Genomic DNA, 23,429 nt, shown 5'->3' with positions numbered 1-23,429 from the left:
TCAGTTTATAGACGTGCTCAAGAAAAAAAAGTTCACCGCGACGGAGAGGCAGAACGCACACCCTGTTTATTTTCTTTATTTTACAAAAGCACAATGTTTTGATTTGATTGTAAGTGGACACATACAAAAGTAGAAATATCACAGATTATTTTTTTATATTTCTTTTTTCTGTATAACCATAAATGACGGAGTAATTTAAGTTTATGTTGCTGCTATGTGAAAAAAATCCAGCAAAACGCGTCGGCGCGTTTCTCGACCTCAGAGGGTTAAGTGGAATGAGAGGATGTTGTGCCATAGTCCACTGATCCTACAAGCAAAATACCAAACATATGTTTTCTGAGCAATACTAATATTGCACTTTTTTCTCTTCATTTTACCTATGCACCTTTTATCCTTAAGATAAATGATAAGTTTCAGTGCACATTCAGTAAAGGTTTGAAATGGTTTTTAAAATGCACCTGATTCTTAACCCCAGTTTGATCCAGGGGTTTGTGTATTTACCCATCTTTGTTTCTTTCTGCTTTCTACATCAATAAATTACTACAGCATTGCATGTTGTATTGTATGTCTCTGGATCAAAAATGCTCATTTGGATATTTACAATGAGGAGGAGGTATAGTGTTACACTGAAGGGTTACAAATTTAAGAATCTATTTCAGATATGCTTCCTTACATAACATCACGGTGAAGAATACTGATTTTAGCTTTTAATGTTAAGATCTCAGCAAAGTTGCAATTCCTGTACTCGCCTTATTGTCTTAAATGGCTCTTGAAGCCCCAGTTTCACTCAGACTGATGGGATTAGCACACGAATGATTCACTGAGAATCTCACCTTTTGTTCTGCAAATGGCTGTCGGACCCAAATGGCTCTTGGAGCCTTATGCTGATTGAATTAGGATTGGCCAGACCCTCAGTCTAGAGTGTTACCTAAACCTGTTACATGCTTTGTTTGAATTTGTCTCCACCTTCAAAAGTCCCTCCTCCTAAAATGCCTATAAGATACCATGTAAAGTTCCCTTAGTTAGATTTTGTTGGACGAACCGCAGTCGCGCTCAAATAAAGAAACTCTTCTGTTTGAACGTGATCCCAACGTCTCCTGGTCTGCTTTGAAGAAAGAAAAAACTTTCCAACAGATGGTGCCGTGTGACCCGGATGGAGAAACTGAAACTCAACAAAGAACTTCAAGCTCAAAGATCTGAATCTTGAAACTTCAAGCTCAATAAAGATCTGACAAAGATTGCCAGACTGAATCTTTCCAGCTTCCTCCAGATTGAAAACTTCAAGCTCCAAAAAGATCTCAAAGCCTGACTGATTTCCAGACTGAATCTTGAAACTTCAAGCTCAGAGATCTCAACAAAGCTGACTGAGTTCCAGACAAATGTTTTCTGTACAACCAACGATTCGTTGAGTTTCACTCTATTCAAAGAACCAATGCAGACCAGTACAAATTTGTTTTCCTCTGCGCTGACAGAGAAGAAGTTAACAAACAGCTGCAGGGTTTTGTTAACTAAGTTATCCTCTAAAGTTGTCTTTTAGAGATGAAATTTATCCTCTGTTCTTGTCAGGCAGGGAAGATTAGCGTAAAGTGCTAGTTTTGTATTTGTGTTATCCTTTGCTCTGGGCAAGGAAGGTTAACAATAGTTGATCTGTGTTAACGTGTACCCTCTGTTGATCAGAGAAGTTTAGTGTTTGTTTGTGTGGTAACATAGAAATTCACAAAATGTTTAGGAAAAGTACTAGACTGATTCCCACAACTGAGAAAGCTGGACTAGCTACACCTTTATGGACAGATAGAGAATTCAAGTCTTTGTTATCAGAGCACATGGACTCCATCGTGACTGAGCCAGTCAGATTGAATTTGACAAAGAAATTTGGCATTGATGCAGACAAAGTATGGTCAATTGAAGATTGCAAGAAAGTGTTGGGTGCATGTATCAGGAAGAAAAATGTGAAAGGTATTATCTTCTGTCACAGAGAATTTAGCTTATCCATTGTACAAGAACAAGCTCGTTGTATTGATAAGTTAAACGAACAGAACAAACAATTGCATACTCAAGTGTCCTGTTTCACGAAAAAGTTGGGCCATAACAAGGCCTCAACCAAATGTGACTCAGAAGACCAACAGTCAGATGAAAGCTATCCTGATTTACAGTCTTTTGATAGAATAGAAGACAATGTCAATGTAAATGCAGTTGAAATCTGTGGAGCAAGACAAAAAGCTCAGGGAAAAGGGGTTGATCCAGTTCAATCTGAAACACCCATACTAGCAGTCAACACAGCTTTATGTCCTAAAGATATAGAGAGACTATCCCAGAGCTTACCCTCAGCACGCACACATTTTTCTGAATTTAGAAAAGCATTGATCAGTAAAATGTGTCTCTATGACATGTCGTTGCCAGAAGTCACACAGCTGATATCACAAATTCTAACTGAATCTGAATTCAACAGTTTTGAGTCTGCTGTTACGTCTGAACTACAACATGCCAGTAAAAGCGATTTGAGAGAAGGTGTTTTGAAAATCCTAAAGAATATCTTAGGACCCAAAATAAATTGGTCTAGAATCACTAACTGTATGCAAAAGAAGGGTGAAACTGTTTCTGAGTACACAGAAAGATTTTGTCAGTCAGCTGCAGCATACAGTGGTATAGCGGACACTTCAGAGAAGGTGTTAGAGGATAATGGCCCTTTAGTTCGCACATGGTCTGATGGGCTTTTGTCAGAACACAGAAAGGCGTTGCCTTTCTTAGACATCACATGGGCTACGAGAACTTTGCAAAACAACTTGGACAGTTTAGCTACTTGGGAAAGAGACTCTGATGTTAAAGAAAGAGTAAAAATTGCAGCAGCATCCTTTAACCCTCTGAGGTCGAGAAACGCGCAGACGCGTTTTGCTGGATTTTTTTCACATAGCAGCAACATAAACTTAAATTACTCCGTCATTTATGGTTATACAGAAAAAAGAAATATAAAAAAATAATCTGTGATATTTCTACTTTTGTATGTGTCCACTTACAATCAAATCAAAACATTGTGCTTTTGTAAAATAAAGAAAATAAACAGGGTGTGCGTTCTGCCTCTCCGTCGCGGTGAACTTTTTTTTCTTGAGCACGTCTATAAACTGAAACAAAACTCAGCGAATACTTCTCACACATTTATGAGCCATATACCTTTATACACATTTAAGTGTGTACTTTTAAATGATCGGATTCAAACTGCAAACAAATATTCTCTGTTTAAGTAATTTGTATAAAACCAACAGGATGTCCAGTATCTCAAACGCTTGCTAATTACTTTTTAATTCGACACGCCCACTCGCGCAAAAGTGATTCACATGCAAATCTCCACATGCAAATCTCCACATGGGACGCGAACGCCCTCGTTACCTCAAACACAAAAAACCAAAAAACTTCACAAGTCTCTGCTTTTCGTCGAGTTTGGAAGACACGTCTGAGCTTACATTGGATTTAACTCAGAAGAAGAAGAACGCGATTTGAAGACAAGAAAGATGTAAGGTAAGAAATTCTTACTTATTAGTTTATGGTAGGCCTATTGTTGCATAAACTTCACATTGCAGTTGAACTGTTGCTAGATATATGGTGAATATTATACTATTTAGACCCGTACGTGTTTCCTGTTAAATACTGTTTGTGGATATCTGCTCAAACATAGATATGTATAACCATAATGTTTAATATTTTGGAGCGCGCTGTGGGTTTGAATGTATCATATTTTGGAGCGCGCTGTGGGTTTGAATGTATCATATTTTGGAGCGCGCTGTGGGTTTTAATGTATCATATTTTGGAGCGCGATTGCGTTTGAAAGGAAAAATGCACCAAACATTAGGCTTTATGTTTTTACTATTATCTCATTTCATATCATCATAACGAATGGAAACATTTGAAGTAACATATGATAATCAATATATTTTTCTCTAGCGTAGTTGTTCTTGAAATCTTTTGGAAGATTTAATTTATTGTTATTATTATTTTATGCAGCACTGCGTAGCCTATGCCTACAAGGCACAACAAACCTGGTGTTCATTATATATTGTTGGAAACGTGTGTGTGTGTGTGTGTGTGTGTGTGTATTCTGTGAATTTTAAAAAGAAATTTTAACCAGAAAAATCTAAAATCTATTCCCAAAATCGTGCAGCCCTATAGTTTCTCTTGATATCAGTATGTTCACAGTTTTTTCTTTTTTTTTTTCTTTCAGGGACCAGATGCAACTGAGTCCTGCTGACTTCAACATTCACATGAGTCTCTGTACATGAACATGGTAAAGTGAAAATCAAACACCTTGGAAATGAAAGGTATGTACAATGTTTTTAGGAATGGCACAAAGGTCTCTGTCTTTGGATCATTGTTTTCAATGTGCTCTTTTGTCATTTGTATTTTTGGATTGTGTTGTGTTGTAAATAAATCCAAACAATCTAAAAGCCATTCTTTTTTAAATCTCCTCATTCTTTGTGCAAGGTTGCTCTGAATGACAGGGCCTGATCGCTCCTAATAGGGCAGTTAGGGGAGTGTCTTTGTCTTTCTCAGGTGTGAAAAGCTTACATATTCATGAGATGATCACGCCTCTTCGCATATGGCTTTGTCACACAAAACACGTCTTAGAAATTTTAAATCAATATATTGTCTTATCTGAATGAGCAGTCAGGGTGATTTTCACATAGTTTTGGAGCAAATATTCTAGGCTATGTCATACAATTTTCAAAAGTCTTGTGAAGAAATAATCAGTATGGGTTTCATGGCCTTATTTCAGTGAGAATTTTTTTTTGTATTTTCACAAACCACGCATAAATGTCATTATCTCAAAACTACAAACTTTTACATACATGCTGCTGATATATTATTGTAGCAGAGTTTGTGCTGAATACAGTGTAATTAGACTTTAGCCATGAAAATGTCACTAGTAACAGAAATAACCACAAATGTCAGAGCATGTCAGAACACCTCCAGGGCCCAGAAAACAGCTCAGACCTCAGAGGGTTAAGATTAACACAGAGAATGAACAGAAACGCAAACGTCCTAAGAGAGAGGGCAGCCTTAATTACTGTGGTAAACCTGGCCATTGGACGAGAGAGTGTAGGAAAAACAAAACAAACTTTAAAGAAGTTAACAAGGTTACTCAGCTTCTGCTCAGCTTGCTTGCTACTCTGAAGCAGCCCCTCCCCTCCTCATTAAACTCATTGGGCAACTTGATACGGTGTTAACCATTTAGGCTGTGAGTGCTTAATTTCCCCAGAAACAACAACAAAGATGAAAGTCTGATTTTTGTTTAAAGGAAAGTGACTGTTCTCCGCCTTCCTTTGGGGGACCCTGGTTAAGTAAGACTCACAGCCTTCCAAATATTCCAGTCAGACCCCCATGCTCTATTATATGATGTCTATTATGACTGATGTTTCACTGGAGAATGGAAATGTGCCAATTTTCTCACACACTGTACAGTGTGTACACCACATACAGGGACAGAATAGGACACACAGACCAGTGCGGAGCCCAGGGAAGAACCAAAGTGCAACAGGCCTCGGGGGCAAAACCTTGTGGTGAAGATTTCCTCATCCCCCCTCTTATCCCCACCTCACTGGCCCATAGGTGTCAAAACAATTAAGAAATAGGGAAAGAATGAAACAACAACAGCAGACTCTAAAAACCATACAACCCTAGTGTTTGAAGAAATACTGCTCTGTTTTTCTGTTTTCTTTCTTCCTCTGTACAGATACCAATTGATGGCTGTTCCGAGAACCATATGCAATGACTGTCTCACAACGCAGAGACTTCACGGACCCTAATTGCATGTTTTGTTTCTGTGTCAGCATGCAATTACAGATGAACAACACAGATCATGCTTGTGCCTGTAACTTTTTCAAGTTACAAGAATGAACTTTTAAGTGTCTAAATTTGTATTTTGTGAGAGTTTTTAAGAACTCTCAAAGAGGGGACTGAAGGGTTACAAATTTAAGAATCTATTTCAGATATGCTTCCTTACATAACATCACAGTGAAGAATACTGATTTTAGCTTTTAATGTTAAGATCTCAGCAAAGTTGCAATTCCTGTACTCTCCTTATTGTCTTAAATGGCTCTTGAAGCCCCAGTTTCACTCAGACTGATGGGATTAGCACACAAATGATTCACTGAGAATCTCACCTTTTGTTCTGCAAATGGCTTTCGGACCCAAATGGCTCTTGGAGCCTTATGCTGATTGAATTAGGATTGGCCAGACCCTCAGTCTAGAGTGTTACCTAAACCTGTTACATGCTTTGTTTGAATTTGTCTCCACCTTCAAAAGTCCCTCCTCCTAAAATGCCTATAAGATACCATGTAAAGTTCCCTTAGTTAGATTTTGTTGGACGAACCGCAGTCGCGCTCAAATAAAGAAACTCTTCTGTTTGAACGTGATCCCAACGTCTCCTGGTCTGCTTTGAAGAAAGAAAAAACTTTCCAACAATAGCTACCCATCTAAGGATGAAGAGTTGGTGACAAAGTAAAAAATTACATTTTACAAAAAAGAGAGAAAAAGAAAACCATGAAGAGAATGATGATTTCCAACCTTCTGTCACAGAATCAACAACACAACCACCAATTCAAACAAAATTAACTTTTAATTTTCTGCTATAAAGAGGGAAAAAGGAACAATAACCAAACCATAAATATCAATATCAAAAAGAATAATAATGAAAATAGGGGCAATTGCTTCAGGGGAGAGTTTTGCCAATTTTTTTTATAATAAATAACCCACAAATCTCTCTAAATTACCTGGAGAAAGATAATCTAGAATAATAATTTAACCATAAACAGGAGAAAGTCAGGATTACAAATAAAAATTGCACCCTCCCCCTAAATTTCCCAAAACAATAAATAAATAAGGATACCGGAGAAACAAGCTATTTACACCATACATAAAATATCAAAGAGAGTCAAAACACATTTACTGAGAGGCAAGGAGACTGAATTCCTCCTCGACCGCGCCTCATCCCCTCTTAGGATTCTCTGTGGTATTAAAGGGATAGTTCACCCAAAAATGAAAATTAGACCAATGACCTCAAGTCATCCTAGGTGTATATGACATTCTTCTTTCAGACGAATACAATCAGAGTTATATTAAAAAATGTCCTGGCTCTTCCAAGCTTTATAATGGCAGTGAATGGGCGTTTATGTTTTGAATATTTAAAACTTTATCGACTAAAATATCTAGCTTCTGGCAGGCAGCCGTACGCATCGATTTACGGTGGAAGAGTAACCCCCGACCTCGACGCACAACGTAATGACGAACGTGGAAGCGCAGAGGATAGAGCAAAACAAAACACCAGTCATGAATTAGAAGTTTAAAACAACACTTTTTAAAGACAAATGCCGGAGGAGCTTGAGTTTGTTGTCCGTCCTGTTTGTTTGAACCGCGAGAGGCGTCTAAACTTATGATTCTCCTACATCCTACCTCATACACGCGTCGCTGGTTACTCTTGTGGCGCAAGTCGACTTGCGTTGAATGCCTGCGGCCGTAAGCTAGTTATTTCAGTCGATAAAGTTTTAAATATGGATATTTTTCTTACACAAACACATCCCTTCACTTCAGAAGGCCTTTATTAACCCCAGCAGAGCCGCTTGGATTACTTTTATCATGAATGGATGCTTTTTATGGACATAAACGGCTTTTCACTGGCATTATAAAGCTTGGAAGAACCGGGACATTCTTTAATATAACTCCGATTGTGTTCGCCTGAAAGAAGAATGCCATATACACCTAGGATGGCTTGAGGGTGAGTAAATCATGGGGTAATTTTCATTTTTGGGTAAACTATCCCTTTAACAGCTCTACAGAGAGCGCCCTTTGAGCCATTGCAGTCCGATGAGCTTAAGACACGGTCTTTCAAGACAACACTTCTGATTGCACTCACATGTACAAAGAGGGTGGTGGACCTGCAGGCATTTTTGGTCGTCAGGAACTGGGAGTCTAGTCAGAAACAGAAACAGATCGAGGGAAAGATGAATGTACAGAGACACCCTTGATGAAAACCTGCTCCAGAGCGCTCTGGACCTCAGACTGGTGCGACGGTTCCTCTTCCAACAGGACAATGACACCTCAGCACACAGCCAAGATAACAAAGGAGTGGCTACGGGACAACTCTGTGAATGTGCTTGAGTGGCCCAGCCAGAGCCCAGACTCGAACCCGATTGAACATCTCTGAAGAGATCTGAAAAAGGCTTTGCACCGATGCTCCCCATCCAACCTGATGGAGCTTGAGAGGTTCTGCAAAGAGCAATGGCAGAAACAGCCCAAAAATACAGTAGCACCTCAATGCAGTCCACAAGATCCAGGGGACGGGGTTGGATCCACATCTAAGGGGTGGAGATTGGTAGGTTTAGGCAGTGTTGGGAAAGTTCACTTTCTACATGAACTATTTCAAAGTTCAGTTCACAAATTTTATAATGAACTAGTTCAGTTCATAGTTCATACTTCAAAATTTTGAACTAAGTTCACAGTTCCAAAAATGAACTAGTTCATAGTTATTTTTTTCCATATGTTGCTACGATCTATTATTTTTCTAAATTATTGCCACAGCCCATATAGAACCACAGACAGCAATTATTTTATCAGTTTTAACATGAGGAAAAACGTGCTGCTTGAATGGTCTTTTTTAATGAGGAATTATTAAAAGAAAAACAGGACAGTAGTCCTTAAGGTGCAAATGTTTTTCAATTTTAATAATTTTCCATTTCAGTACATACTAAAAAGGAATACTGGAATCCTGGAAAATTATACCAGGCAGGTTCAACAAGTGCGGATTTTCCTTTCAAAGTTTGCACAGAAATTTAAGATTTGTCTTGTTTTATAAGATGTTTACTTGTCATAAAACTTGTTTAAATGATCATACGACGCCTCCTTGCTGCTTTGTCGCCTACATGCTGCTTTTTGTTTTGATAACGCATGCGGCGGTGCGACACCGGTGGCTGGTGTTGTCAGATTGGGTGTTTTTTCCACTACATACACTCACCTAAAGGATTATTAGGAACACCATACTAATACTGTGTTTGACCCCCTTTCGCCTTCAGAACTGCCTTAATTCTACGTGGCATTGATTCAACAAGGTGCTGAAAGCATTCTTTAGAAATGTTGGCCCATATTGATAGGATAGCATCTTGCAGTTGATGGAGATTTGTGGGATGTACATCCAGGGCACGAAGCTCCCGTTCCACCACATCCCAAAGATGCTCTATTGGGTTGAGATCTGGTGACTGTGGGGGCCATTTTAGTACAGTGAACTCATTGTCATATTTAAAAAAAGAAACCAATTTGAAATGATTCGAGCTTTGTGACATGGTGCATTATCCTGCTGGAAGTAGCCATCAGAGGATGGGTACATGGTGGTCATAAAGGGATGGACATGGTCAGAAACAATGCTCAGGTAGGTCGTGGCATTTAAACGATCCCCAATTGGCACTAAGGGGCCTAAAAAGTGTGCCAAGAAAACATCCCCCACACCATTACACCACCACCACCACCAGCCTGCACAGTGGTAAGAAGGCATGATGGATCCATGTTCTCATTCTGTTTACGCCAAATTCTGACTCTACCATCTGAATGTCTCAACAGAAATCGAGACTCATCAGACCAGGTATCACGTACTGCTCCGAGACACGAAGGTAGAGGATCCAAATGCAGCTTTTAATAAGGAAGCTCGTACAGGCGGGGTCAAACAGGGCAGACAGAGCAATGTAGATCAAACAGTAAGGGTAATCCAGATAACAGGCAGAATTCGGGGCAGGCAGCAATAATCAAAAGTCCAAGAACAGTCCAAGTCAGGCCAGGCAGATAACAATCATGCAAATGAGGAAACAGTCCAAGATCAAAAACCAGATAAACAAAACACAGGATAAACGCTCAGAAATGCAGTGTGACACAAACAAGACTTCGCGGTGAGTGAATGAATGAACATGGTATAAATAGACTGAGACTAACAGGATGAGATACAGGTGAATGCAATCAGTGAATGAGGTACAGGTGAATGTGATCAGTGATGATGAGTCCGGGCAGTGAGTTATGGGAAATGTAGTTTGTGAGTGAAGATCGTCTTATGTGGAGTGCCCTCTGGTGGCTCTCAAGGGCACTCCAGTTGGTGACCGTTACATAGCCCCCCCTTTAAGGAGCGGATTCCAGACGCTACCAAAACTGTCCAGGAGGGTGGTGGAGCGGAGGCGGACCCGGGGGCGGGATGGAGGGCCAGGCCCGTAGAGCGGAAGAGGACTTGGAGACGCAGGCTGTGCAGGCGACCGGGGCGGAGCAGGCTGTGCAGGCGACCGGGGCGGAGCAGGCTGTGCAGGCGGCCGGGGCGGAGCAGGCAGTGCAGGCGGCCGGGGCGGAGCAGGCTGTGCAGGCGGCCGGGGCGGAGAAGGCTGTGCAGGCGGCCGGGGCGGAGCAGGCTGTGCAGGCGGCCGGGGCGGAGACGACCCTTCAGGCGGCCAGGGCGGAGACGACCCCTCGGGCGGCCACGGCACTGGAACAGACACTGGCTCAAGCACTGGAACAGACACCGGCTCAGGAACTGGAACCGACGCCACCAGCTCAGGAACTGGAACCGACGCCACCGGCTCAGGAACTGGAACCGACGCCACCGGCTCAGGAACTGGAACCGACGCCACCGGCTCAGGAACTGGAACCGACGCCACCGGCTCAGGAACAGACGCCACCAGCTCAGAAACTGGAACCGACACCACCGGCTCAGGAACCGGAACAGACACCAGGTCGGCGACCATCTCTGCTGAGGACTCAGGCGACGTGGCGGCGGTCATTTCGTCTGGAGACACTGGCTCGGCGGCGGTCATTTCGTCTGGAGACACTGGCTCGGCGGCGGCCATCTTGTACGGAGACACTGGCGTGGAGTCGGCCATCTTGTCCGAAGACACAGGCGTGGAGTCGGCCATCTTGTCCGAAGACACAGGCGCAGAAAGAGGAACAGATTCAGGCTCAGTATCAGGATCAGATTCAGGCTCAGGAACAGATTCAGTCTCGGCGGGACGAGACTCTTGACGGGCGGACGTGACGTGAGGCTCAGTCTCTGGATCGGCTGACGTGACGTGAAGCTCAGTCTCTGGATCGGCAGAAGTGACGTGAAGCTCAGTCTCTGGATCGGCAGAAGTGACGTGAAGCTCAGTCTCTGGATCAGGATCAGCGCGCTCTGAGCTTGACGGGACCAGCGGCGGCAAGGGCTTTGAGCTGGGCAGGACCAGCGGCGAAGAAGGCTGAGCGCTGGGCAGGACCAGCGGCGAAGAGGACTCTAAGCTGGTTAGGACCAGCAGCGAAGAAGGCTGAGCGCTGTGCAGGACCATCGTTAAAGAGGACTCTGAGCTGGGTAGGACCAGCGGCGAAGAAGACTCTGAGCTGGACGGAACCATCGGTGAAGGCTCGATGCTGGACGGAACCAGCGGCGAAGAGGGCTCAGTGCTGGACGGGACCAGCGGTGAAGAGGGCTCAGTGCTGGACGGGACCAGCGATGAAGAGGGCTCAGTGCTGGACGGGACCAGCGGTGAAGACTTTGTGCTGGCAGGCATGATGCTTGCTGTCACAGACGCGGCGGGCATGACGCATTCTGCTTTGATCTCAGCAGATTTGGCGTGAAGTGCGGGCTCGGCTGGACTGGCGTAAAGTGCAGGCTCGACTGGACTGGCGTGAAGTGCAGGCTCGGCTGGACTGGCGTGAAGTGCAAGCTCGGCTGGACTGGCGTGAAGATCGGGTGTTGACCTTGCGTACCACGGGAGAAAGCTCTCCAGACACCTGGAGAGTGCCTCTCTCCAATCCAGACCGGAGAGATCGGGGAGCTCCCTCGGGTCGACCTCCTTAGCCCCCAGCCGGTAACACATCTTAATTGCCTCGTCACCCAGAGAGCAAGAGGCAGCGAGAGGAACAAACCCCCAGGTGTACTGGAACAGATCGAGGCTATCCAGGGCCAAGGCCGCGATCTGTCCAGCGAACTCCCGGCTCATGCTGTGAAGATCAGGCGAGATCCGTACTTCTGGATTCATGATGGCGATCGCTGCTGGATCTTAGTATGGCGAAGTCTTCTGTCACGTACTGCTCCGAGACACGAAGGTAGAGGATCCAAATGCAGCTTTTAATAAGGAAGCTCGTACAGGCGGGGTCAAACAGGGCAGACAGAGCAATGTAGATCAAACAGTAAGGGTAATCCAGATAACAGGCAGAATTCGGGGCAGGCAGCAATAATCAAAAGTCCAAGAACAGTCCAAGTCAGGCCAGGCAGATAACAATCATGCAAATGAGGAAACAGTCCAAGATCAAAAACCAGATAAACAAAACACAGGATAAACGCTCAGAAATGCAGTGTGACACAAACAAGACTTCGCGGTGAGTGAATGAATGAACATGGTATAAATAGACTGAGACTAACAGGATGAGATACAGGTGAATGCAATCAGTGAATGAGGTACAGGTGAATGTGATCAGTGATGATGAGTCCGGGCAGTGAGTTATGGGAAATGTAGTTTGTGAGTGAAAATCGTCTTATGTGGAGTGCCCTCTGGTGGCTCTCAAGGGCACTCCAGTTGGTGACCGTTACACCAGGCAACATTTTTCCAGTCTTCAACTGTCCAATTTTGGTGAGCTCGTGCAAATTGTAGCCTCTTTTTCCTATTTGTAGTGGAGATGAGTGGTACCCGGTGGGGTCTTCTGCTGTTGTAGCCCATCCGCCTCAAGGTTGTGCGTGTTGTGGCTTCACAAATGCTTTGCTGCATACCTCGGTTGTAACGAGTGGTTATTTCAGTCAAAGTTGCTCTTCTATCAGCTTGAATCAGTCGGCCCATTCTCCTCTGACCTCTAGCATCAACAAGGCATTTTCGCCCACAGGACTGCCACATACTGGATGTTTTTCCCTTTTCACACCATTCTTTGTAAACCCTAGAAATGGTTGTGCGTGAAAATCCCAGTAACTGAGCAGATTGTGAAATACTCAGACCGGCCCGTCTGGCACCAACAACCATGCCACACTCAAAATTGCTTAAATCACCTTTCTTTCCCATTCTGACATTCAGTTTGGAGTTCAGGAGATTGTCTTGACCAGGACCACACCCCTAAATGCATTGAAGCAACTGCCATGTGATTGGTTGATTAGATAATTGCATTAATGAGAAATTGAACAGGTGTTCCTAATAATCCTTTAGGTGAGTGTATTAAGGCCTGTTTACGGTGTGTTTTAGCCGGGTTTTCGCCTGGAAGGCTCTATAGAAATCTGGCACCCTATTGAACGAAGTTAAACTGAGAGAGCGTGCCGTTCACAGACATCAGAATGAACAAGTTCACAGTAACGTTCATCAGGCAGTATTACGGTACGTTCAGTTCACGTTCGCCCAAAATATGAACGAGTTCATGAACTATCGTTCAATGAACGCGTTCAGGCACAACAGTGGGTTTAGGGGTGGAGGTGGGTAGGTTTAGGGGTGGGTTTAGGGATCAGGGGGTGGAGATGGGTAGGTTTAGGTATATGTAAGGTGGGAGGAGTTGGATCCGGATCCAACTCCTCCCCCTGGATTTCGTGTTCTGCAGTGAGGACCATCTCCAAAAATGGGTGTGCCAAGCTTGTAGCATCATACTCAAAAAGACTTGAGACTGTAATTTGTGCCAAATGTGCTTCAACAAAGTATTGAGCAAATACTGTGAATTCTGTCATCATTTACTCATCCTGAAGTTGTTTCAAATCTGTATGAATTTCTTTCTTCTGCTGAACACAAAGGAAGATATTTTGAAGAGTGTTGTTAACCAAACAGTTGATGTACCCCATTTACTTCCATAGTATTTTTTTTCCTACTATGGAAGTCAAAGGGGTACATAAACTGTTTGGTTAACAACATTCTTCAAAATATCCATAAATTAACCATTAAAATGAAATAAAGACTTTAAATAAAGACACTCGTCCCTAGAAGGGCTTTTATAGACTATAATTACAAAAAATGTTCGCCAAATCATTGTACTCGGTCCGAATGAAATGATACGACGTCCTACCTGACTTTCAACATGTTTATCAATACCTCCGCTCACTTGCTCACGTAGACATCACACATAATCAGCACGTTCTGTAAAGCTTTGCATAGTCATAATAACACAGAACAACCTCCTAGACAACAACCAGTCTGGTTTCAAAAGCAGACACTCAACTGAGACTGCCCTGCTCTCAGTTACTGAAGCTCTGAGGTTGGCAAGAGCAGCTTCCAAATCCTCAGTTCTCATGATGGATCTGTCTGCTGCCTTTGACACAGTTACCCAGCAGATCCTCCTGTCAATCCTAAAGACGAAGGGCATCTCAGGAACTGCACTCCAATGGTTCAAGTCATACCTCTCAGGTAGGTCTTTTAGGGTGTCGTGGAGGGTAAGGGTTAGGGTTAGGGTTAGGTTAGGGTTCGTGTTTTTATATTTATGTATATTGTTTATTCTTTGTGTGTACGCATGTTGAAACACAAGCTACAACAATTTCCCCATGGGGATAATAAAGTAGTCAATCAATCAATCAATCAATCTACATGACATCACTAGGGCAGTCATGGCCTAGTGGTTAGGGAGTTGAACTGGTAATCTAAAGGTTGCTGGTTCGATTCCAGAACCGGTGGGAAATGACTGAGGTGCCCTTGAGCAAGGCACCTAACCCCTAATCGCTCCCCGGGCGCCACACAAAGGCTGCCCGCTGCACTGGGTGTGTGTATCCACGTTTGCAGTGTGTGTGTGTGTGTTAACTACTCACTACTCTGCTCCTAATGTGTGTGCATTAACTTGGATGGGTTAAATGCAGAGGTCAAATTCCAAGTATGGGTTACCATACTTGGCCGTCACTTTCACTTTCACTTTTCACTAGGATCTGTCATTCAGAAACATGTTTTTTCCTATCACTGTTATGCTGAGGACACACAACTCTACCTCTCATTCCAGCCAGAGGATCCGATGGGAGTTACTCACATCTCGGCTTGATATTACTGACAAATATTTCTGGCTGGATGAACGACCATCACATTCAACTAAACCTTGCGAAGACAGGACTGCTTATGGTCTCGTCCCACCCAACACCTCATCACAACTAATTCAGCAAGGTTCATTATCCATAACTCCATCAAGGTCAGCCAGGAACCTTGGAGTTGTGATTAATGATCAATTGAACTTCACAGACCACAGTGCTAGAACTCCCCTTTCTGCAGATTTGCCTTTTTCCACTTCCTGCTCAGCTACTGTTCGGACGCTCTTGCTTACTGCTCCGCGCTTTGCTCTATCGCTTTTATATTTTGTCTCCTATATTTTAATATTTTATCTCCTTTTATCACCTAATTTTAACTTCAGCAAATCAGCACAGTGCTCAAACGACAAAGTTTGGATTACTACAAAAACACAGAATTCTTTTACCCGACCAGCTTACATTCCAGGGGAAGGAAAACACAACTGCCTACATTCATAAGGATAAGAGAGAAAATGCCTCTTCTGGTTCAAGAATCTACTTGCTGCACTAACTGCCACAGACTTTTACAAAGGATTGCAGTCCTTGAAACAAAGTTACTTACAGGACCACCAAACCAGACGGAACACACAACAGAGCTTCGTCATGGACAGCATATGGCCGGTGAGTCCCATGAAACTAGTGCTCCTCGACAGGTAGAGAAACAAGCCGATCGACTTACAAATCGATGGCACAAACAGGGAGCGAGACCCAAAGGCACTCGAGAAATTAGATTGTCACGAGCATCACATATTGCCGCGGTAGCATCCTCTACCCCAGATACAGCTCTGACAAGGATTGCAAACACTGGTCTCCTACCACCGCCTATACATCTTGAGAACAGATTTGAAGTACTAATGAATGTAAATGAGGAATCCCCAAACGTGATGAATGTGATCGAATACAGACTGAATCAGCCAGTAGCTAACACTGATGCTAAATGGCGCTCACGGTCGAGCAGACAGCGGCACTCAGCTCGCAGCCGAGCCCAGGACTCTGATAGTGGGGGACTCCATAATCAGAAACATTAGCAGCAGGGATACAACTACGTGCTGCCTTCCACAAGCAACAACTTCTGATATAAACAGGGAACTTCAGAAAATTCTGATGAAACATAAGACTGCAAATCGACTCATCATTCATGTGGGGAAGAATGATATTCATAAAGAGCAGTCAGAACTCCTTAAGAAGGATTTCAATGAACTTTTTGAAACACTTAAAAGACTGAAAGTTCAAACATTCATCAGTGGACCACTCCCAGCAAGAGGAACAAACAGGTTTTCACGGTTGCTTGGGCTTAATACATGGCTGCAAAAAACCTGCAATATAAAAGGAGTGAACTTTATTGACAACTTCAATCTTTTCTGGAGTCAGAGACAACTGTTTCATCAGGATGGCCACCACCCAAACAAACTTGGTTCAAGAGTGTTAAAGGACAATATCTACTTCTCCCTCAATCATCCTTCTGCAGTGTGTGCCAATCCACTCAATCTGAACGGCACACACACACTTGGACACAGTATGAATGACCACAGGACTTCACTTCAGCAGCAAAATGGACAAGCGGTTGACATATCACACAAGGACAATGATAACACCACTCATCCACAACAACCTCTGCTCACAGACACAATCTCAGCTGAGCCCTGCCCACAGAGCTCACCACAGACAGACATATTAGAACTGCTCCAAGATTCAGCACCCAAGGACGACTTCCTGGAAAACAGCCAGGGAAGCCAGGATAGCATATTACAGCCTCCGATAACACCAGAGCAACAGCCCCTCTCACCAGACACTTTATCCCTCTCTCCAGCATCTCCACTTCTGTGCTTCTCACAGAAAACGTCTCAGGTTACGACTGTAACCTATGTTCCCTGAGAACAGGGAACGAGACAATACGTCATCATGACACTATGGGGAACGCCTCAGGCGTGACAGGTGTCTGAAATCAAGTATCAACTCACAGCAATCATGCTGACCGGCGACAGCCCGTGCATCATCAGCTTGAATGATGAGAGCGCAACCTGGATGTATAAAAAGGGTGCCTTGAAACCGTGACAACATCCTATCGTCTGAAGGGACTGTTGCAGGCAGGCCCCGAGGCATGGCAGGGAGACGTATTGTCTCGTTCCCTGTTCTCAGGGAACATAGGTTACAGTCGTAACCTGAGACGTTCCCTTTCGAAGGGAACTCGACAATACGTCATCATGACGCTATGGGGAACGAAATACCCACTCCGCCATGCTGAGGGGAGTGCATGCCCAAAGGCAGTGACAACTGTCAGAACCAGTAATTCAGAGAACACTGGAACCACTCACCCTTAGGTCACATCGGGCTGTCAGTGACAGCACTCCCTACCGGTCATAGCCCAAGCTAATGAACCAAGAAAACTGCCAGAACATAGTTAATGGGGGGTATATCTGGGCCAGCTCAAAGGCTTAGGACCACAACTTCCAATAGAAGGGGTCACTTCTAGCGAGTGTGGCTAGGGGACCAAAGGGACTCCCAGCCAGTCACTATTCAGGGGAGCATGCCTCCTGAAATGCCACCAGGCTGGCCTGGTGATCTATACTAAGATACACAGTCTGGCCATTGCCTGTCTGTCCGAGACAGAGCCTCTGGAAGTTACCTTGGATAAGGCATCCAAAATCCGAAGGCCTGCGAAGCTGGCAGAAACCATTCAGTTCCGGATCACAGAGACGGGATCTCCCGGAGAGTGTGACTCAACCTCAAGAAACGACGGAAGTTGTCCACTCAATCCACGGGTCTACCCAGTGCTCGCTCCGAACACTGAGGAACTAAGAGAGGGTTCAAAAAAGGTCTACTGAGGCCTAAGACCTGGCTCCAGTACGTAAGAGCTCATATCAGGAAGGCCGGTGAGGCCTGTAACCTGGCGACCATAGCATGTGGGAGCTCATACTCAGGAAGGCCTGTGAGGCCTGAAACCTGGCGACCACAGTAAGTGGGAGCTCGTATTCAGGAAGGCCGGAGAGGCCTGTAACCTGACAGCCACACATTGAATCAATGCCACATAGAATTAAGGCAGTTCTGAAGGCGAAAGGGGGTCAAACACAGTATTAGTATGGTGTTCATAATAATCCTTTAAAGGTGAGTGTATGTGGATCGCCGTGAAAACGGCGTTTGTGTGCAGGCGAGCGAGTTGAGGAAGTGACTCGTTGGCTGCTAAATACACTCTTCGAGTCACCTCTGCTGAGGGAACTGAGAGAGCGGTTCGTGCTGATTTCGATTGGCAGTCCGGCCGCGGTGGGACTTAACCATCGGTGCCTTCCTCAAGTGCGTTGCTACAGCTTCCTCGACAGGAGGAACGGAGAGATATCCCGTCTTTCGCGCCGTCAACCATGGAGAGCGTCGAAGAGACAGAGGATCTCAGCCTGGCCGAAAACAGGGCTTCCCACGACCTGGAGAGCTCATCGTGCAGCTCGGGGAGGAAGGGAGCGGGCCTCGAGACAGGTGCAGAGCGGCGTCCAAGCAGAAAACAGCCATCCAACCTGTTAGGCGCGGGCTCCTTGGGCGTAGACCAGTCAAGGCCGAGGTCCTCCATGGCCTTCGTGAGGAGGCGGAGAAGCTCAGCGTCGAAGGAAGCCCTCACGCTGGATTCCTGAGTCGACGGGGCGGGGTCAGGGATGGATCCTGACCAGTCCTCGCTCCCGGACGCCAGGATCGAGCAGCTGTCATCCTCCGCGACATCCCGCTCCATCTCTTCGGCCGCCGCGGCAGCGGGGCGTTGGCCGTCGAGGAATGAGACGGGGGACTCAGAGAAAGAGGCTCGCGGGGACACCGCCGGTGAGTGCTCTTTCACAGAGACTTCTGGTGGCCTTTGTGAGCGGCGCTTTTTACGGCGCGGCCCAGCAGGAGGCGTGGATACAGCGGACTTGATGGCGAACAAAGCCTGTCGAGCCCGCAGGGTCGAGAGAGGCAAAGATTTGCATTCACGGAAGCTGCCATCGGCGAGCGCGTGTTCTTTTCCCAGGCAGGAAGCGCACAACTCGTGGCAGTCCCCGTCGCTGAGAACGGCTCGGCATGAGCCGCAGGACATGATGGGCATTGAAAAATGCCTTTGCTCTTGTAATGTAAACGACTCTGGGTTAATGCGAATTAGCTCAAGGATATAGGGAATTTTAGAAATATTAATAATCATAACTCATGGTCATAATTCATAAATCGCATATACATTTACTTTATCAATTATCGAGGTTACCTTGTTCTGTAACTGGTCATCAGTCATTCGTCCAGCGAATAAATGTAAGATTATCACAGTTAAGAAGGGGTATCCCGTTTACAAACTCCAAGAAAGTTTATCTTCTGGCCACGAACATAAGACTTTCTGAGTTTATGAATTAAAACTACTCAAAGTAGTCTATACTATCGAGTGTGTAGCTTTAATCTTTTATTTCATTGACCTTATAAAGTGGGGTTTCAAACACAGAGACAGTTAAAGTATAAATGGATTTTAATAGATGTAAACTAGAGAGATTATATGAGCTACAAATATAAACGTACGTAAAAATGCAAACAATAAAACAAACAAACATTTAACCAAACAAAAACATAAGACATAACGTGATCAGAATAAATGAAATAAAAGAAGGGAAGAAGGATATAGAGAGAAGAGAAAAGAGGGTAACTTAATTCACAGACCTAAGAGCTAGACACCTGAAATCAGCTTTTAGAGAGATCAATACTTGCAACATTTTGTACTCTTTCAGTGGGATGCTGGAAAAGGACGCATCAATAAATACACAATAAGTGCACGCGTGTGCATGTGTCCGGCTGGTTTGCGTCTAGCGTCGTCTTCCGGTGTCGTTTCGCAAGACGATGTAAAGGCTCACTTGAATTTAACGTTACCGAGAAAGTTCAGATCATTTCCCTTGTGGAGGGGAAAGGCGAGTATGAACTTAGTTGCAAAGAACGGCAGCTTCTACATGACGCGGGGCATGCGTCCCAGAGGCCAAGGCAAGGCCTGTCCAGCTGGTTGCGTTGGGAGGAGAAGCGCTGCGCGTGGAGGAGAAGAAGGTCAGAGCGAGAGAGCAAGAGAGAGCAAGGTGAGAGGGTCTCTTGCTTTTAGGACATCTGCTTACGCCCTCTTCTTGGGACAACAGCGAATCGGATCTTCTGATCTGAAGCGGGAAAGAGGTTTCTTTGTTTGTGAAGAAACGCCTACTTTGACTGTCATGTGAGAGATCGAAAATAACATTCATATTTAGAAATATGGTATTTCCTGGAATAAATGCATATTATTGTACTTTGCAGTCAAGATTCGACTCCGACATGTTTTTCCCATTACATTGACACCTCGAATGACGTTTTTGCATGAAAGAAATACAGGGTTACATAATTTCCTCATAATCACTAGCATAGTGATTTTGATTAACATAATAATGTTGCATAGATACCTCAGACATTATCTGGCCAATTATACACACATAAAAATACATATCAAAAACATTGCTATTGGATCACATGTGTGGAAATGTCTGTTTCAAAGTTTGTGTGTGGAGTGGAATGTCACGAGTCTATAAAGTCACGGGGAGTTCACGCTGAACTGGGGGGGATTCCAGTCACCCTGGCGCTGGTGAATTACCCCGTAGGGAATAATAATAACCAGAGCTGTCTTCCTAAGGACAAAGAAGATGTGTTCGACACCCTCATGATTCACTTAATGTGAAAAGCAGCTGGCCGGATGTCATTGTTGCTACACTCTTTTTAGTGAGAGAACGTGTGTCGCAGTGGCGAACACACACGGAGCAGTGAAAGGATATGAGCGCCGGATAGCGCAGCAGGTACGGCGAGTGAAGGCAGCGAATATCCAGCCGGCGTCCTTGACTCGAGCTCGTCCCGCTGAGATGCTGTTCAACGGCGTTGCTTCCCATATGGAAAAGGTTTGCTAAAAACTCCCGTGATTCTTATATGTTCCAACAGAATATTGTAAGGGACATATATGCTGCAAAAACCACATATATAAATTGTATAATATTAGTATATTTTTAATCATATTATGTCATATATGTCCTACATACAACTGAAGCATAGAGATTCCATATAGATTTTCATGATGTAAAAACATAGGAAAATAATGCTAATTTAATATGAATGTCCAGCATGGACGTGTATAAAACACAGTGCAGTTTACCAATCAGTATAAGGCTTTACTTCACTCATGCTTGTGTAACCGGCCTAAATCTGCCCACTGTTATGATCTGCGTTGTGTTGGTTTATTCAGAGAAGACACCGGACACTGGAACTGCTGCTCATGGAGAATTTATTTTCATCGAGGAAGTAGATGGTACTCTCCTCAGCATGCTCAAAGGAGTCTGGATGGATTAAACAAAATACAGCAACAATGTGTTCACTCTGTGATTCAATCACCTCTCCTCAGCGCGCTCAAAACAGACTGAGCACACATCACAATGATAATGACATCAAAAATACTGTGTGTGAAACATGTTACATACAATGGCAAAATTAATTGTCACAAGCATTTATACCAAACATACATTACATTCTCCTGCAGCTATTTTTAAGTCAATCACAAATTAGTAAAGAAACAAACTGATACAAAATGAATACATTAGGAAATTTAACAGAAATAAAACATACCTGGATGGATTAAACAAAATACAGCAACAATGTGTTCACTCTGTGATTCAATCACCTGCACGAATCAAATACCAGTAAATGAATCAGTAAAATTCACCGCGTTCTATTGACGAACACACATACTCAATCACCACGTTCTATTTACGCACACACATACTCAAATTGCTGTTTTCAGTAATAAAACTATCAAATCCTATCCATCCATTCATAAAACACTTCCTACAACACTTATAACAGTCTTAACAATAATATTACAGCATATTATAAACTTAATCACATTTAGGATAACTTTTATACTCCTATATAAGAGGAGCACCTCTAATTGCTTACCTCTCCTCAGCACGCTCAAAACAGACTGAGGACGCAGCACGAGGTGAGCGGCAATGACGTCAACAAAAAAACGCAAAACTCTTTAATCAAATGAATACTAATGATGTCAAAAACCAAATTATAGCCTTTTCTTGGACACAGTAATATAAAGTAAATAAACTAAAATTGACAGGAAGGATTATTGGTGAAATACATGTATTCAGTGAATATTCACTCATGAATATTAACATCCGTCACATTGTTCTTATCTTGTCCTAGGTTGAGCCAGAGAATGTCTAATAGGAAGAGAATTGGCACTCTCTGCTTACTTCCGGTTTCTGGACTGGCTGCAGTAACACGTCTCTGTCCATGCGGGGGCGCTCGCAGGCGAGTGCAGAATGAATGGAGGTCTATGGTGAAAAACCCTCAAAATCCACTTTTCTCAGGATATAATTTTTTGTCTAGTAATTTGAATGTTGTATTCGAAAGGAGATGCAAAGAAATTACACTTTGCGGGGTGTTAGATTTTTTAGAGTCACTTATTTGGTTTAAAAAGTCTTTTAAAATGTCAATGACGTCAGAATGCTGACGTCATTAGCAGAATGCTAGCGTGTTATGGGCAACAACAACTCAAACTGTAAGAAATCGAAAAGAAATAAGTACTCGTTCATTCAACTTTCGACCTATAACCCATGTTGAACTTGCAAAACCTACAATAAAATCTGAGATTTCTCAACGGCAATCGGGTGAAAGAGACACATTTAGCCGTCTAGCCCCATAGACTCCCATTCAGTCTGCACTCGCCCGCGATCACCTCCAGTGGAATTCTAATGGAACTGCAACCAAGATCGATACAATGGGGCTAATAGGAAGTGCCAAGGCTCTCCGTAGACGGGCTCTGGTTGAGCCCTATGCCTGTAGTCAATCATGGTTACTGTATACTGTATAATCAGCCTTAGATGAAACACAACATTTAAACTACACACACAAGCACACATTTATTAGAGTGTGTTCTACAAGATACAGTTGCATATTTCACATATAAATAGTTTTCATTTTAAATCCTGCATCACCTGTTTTCATTTTCATTTGTGACAATTTCTCTAAACTTTATCACAGTACTACTATGGTATACAACATGCAGTTCTATTCTTAACCTACAAACATAAAACTTTCGAAGTGATTCTTATGGGTAAAATAAAAAATAAATTCTAAAGTCAAAAAAAAATAATTCAGTGGCTTAGTAAATATCACAGAAATAATTAACTTTATTCACTTAATAAAATCTCTGAATATCATTTACTTGATAGTTTGAGTTGAACATACCGAAATAATTGACTAAAACTCCAACAATTAATTTTGTCTGAAATTTACAGTTAATAAAAATAAGTTTTTCACTAAAATAATTTAGTATTTGACTAACCAATTATTTATTTAAAATACACTGAGCTAATATATTTGTGAAATTTCCATCACCATATTTGAGAATGGATAATTAAACTGATCTGTTTCAAGA

At 43.4% G+C, this 23,429-nt stretch overlaps 2 protein-coding genes and 1 long non-coding RNA gene across 4 annotated transcripts in view; 1 reads left to right on the top strand and 2 right to left on the bottom strand.

The window, feature by feature from the left end:
- Positions 1-23,429, top strand: part of LOC309510952 (uncharacterized protein) — a 229,888-nt gene that overhangs the window by 11,859 nt on the left and 194,600 nt on the right. The gene's annotated exons all lie outside the window — the stretch shown is intronic.
- LOC309510668 (uncharacterized protein) lies at positions 10,540-12,500 on the bottom strand (the record flags this gene model as incomplete). The annotated part of the gene is made up of 3 exons (XM_082185540.1): positions 10,856-12,500; positions 10,666-10,822; positions 10,540-10,546 (listed from the first exon to the last, which is right to left on the bottom strand). The coding sequence occupies exons 1-3, from the start codon at positions 12,021-12,023 to the stop codon at positions 10,540-10,542; spliced, it is 1,332 nt and encodes a 443-aa protein (XP_082041666.1). The 5' UTR covers positions 12,024-12,500.
- On the bottom strand, positions 21,250-22,169 carry LOC309511006. The gene is made up of 2 exons (XR_014210466.1): positions 21,660-22,169; positions 21,250-21,373 (listed from the first exon to the last, which is right to left on the bottom strand). It is a non-coding gene; the product is annotated as an uncharacterized lncRNA (long non-coding RNA).

The sequence above is a fragment of the Leuciscus leuciscus genome (genome assembly GCF_965113295.1).
Source record: "Leuciscus leuciscus genome assembly, chromosome: 12".
Taxonomy (NCBI): domain Eukaryota; kingdom Metazoa; phylum Chordata; class Actinopteri; order Cypriniformes; family Leuciscidae; genus Leuciscus; species Leuciscus leuciscus.
This window is presented reverse-complemented; position numbering and strand designations above follow the sequence as displayed.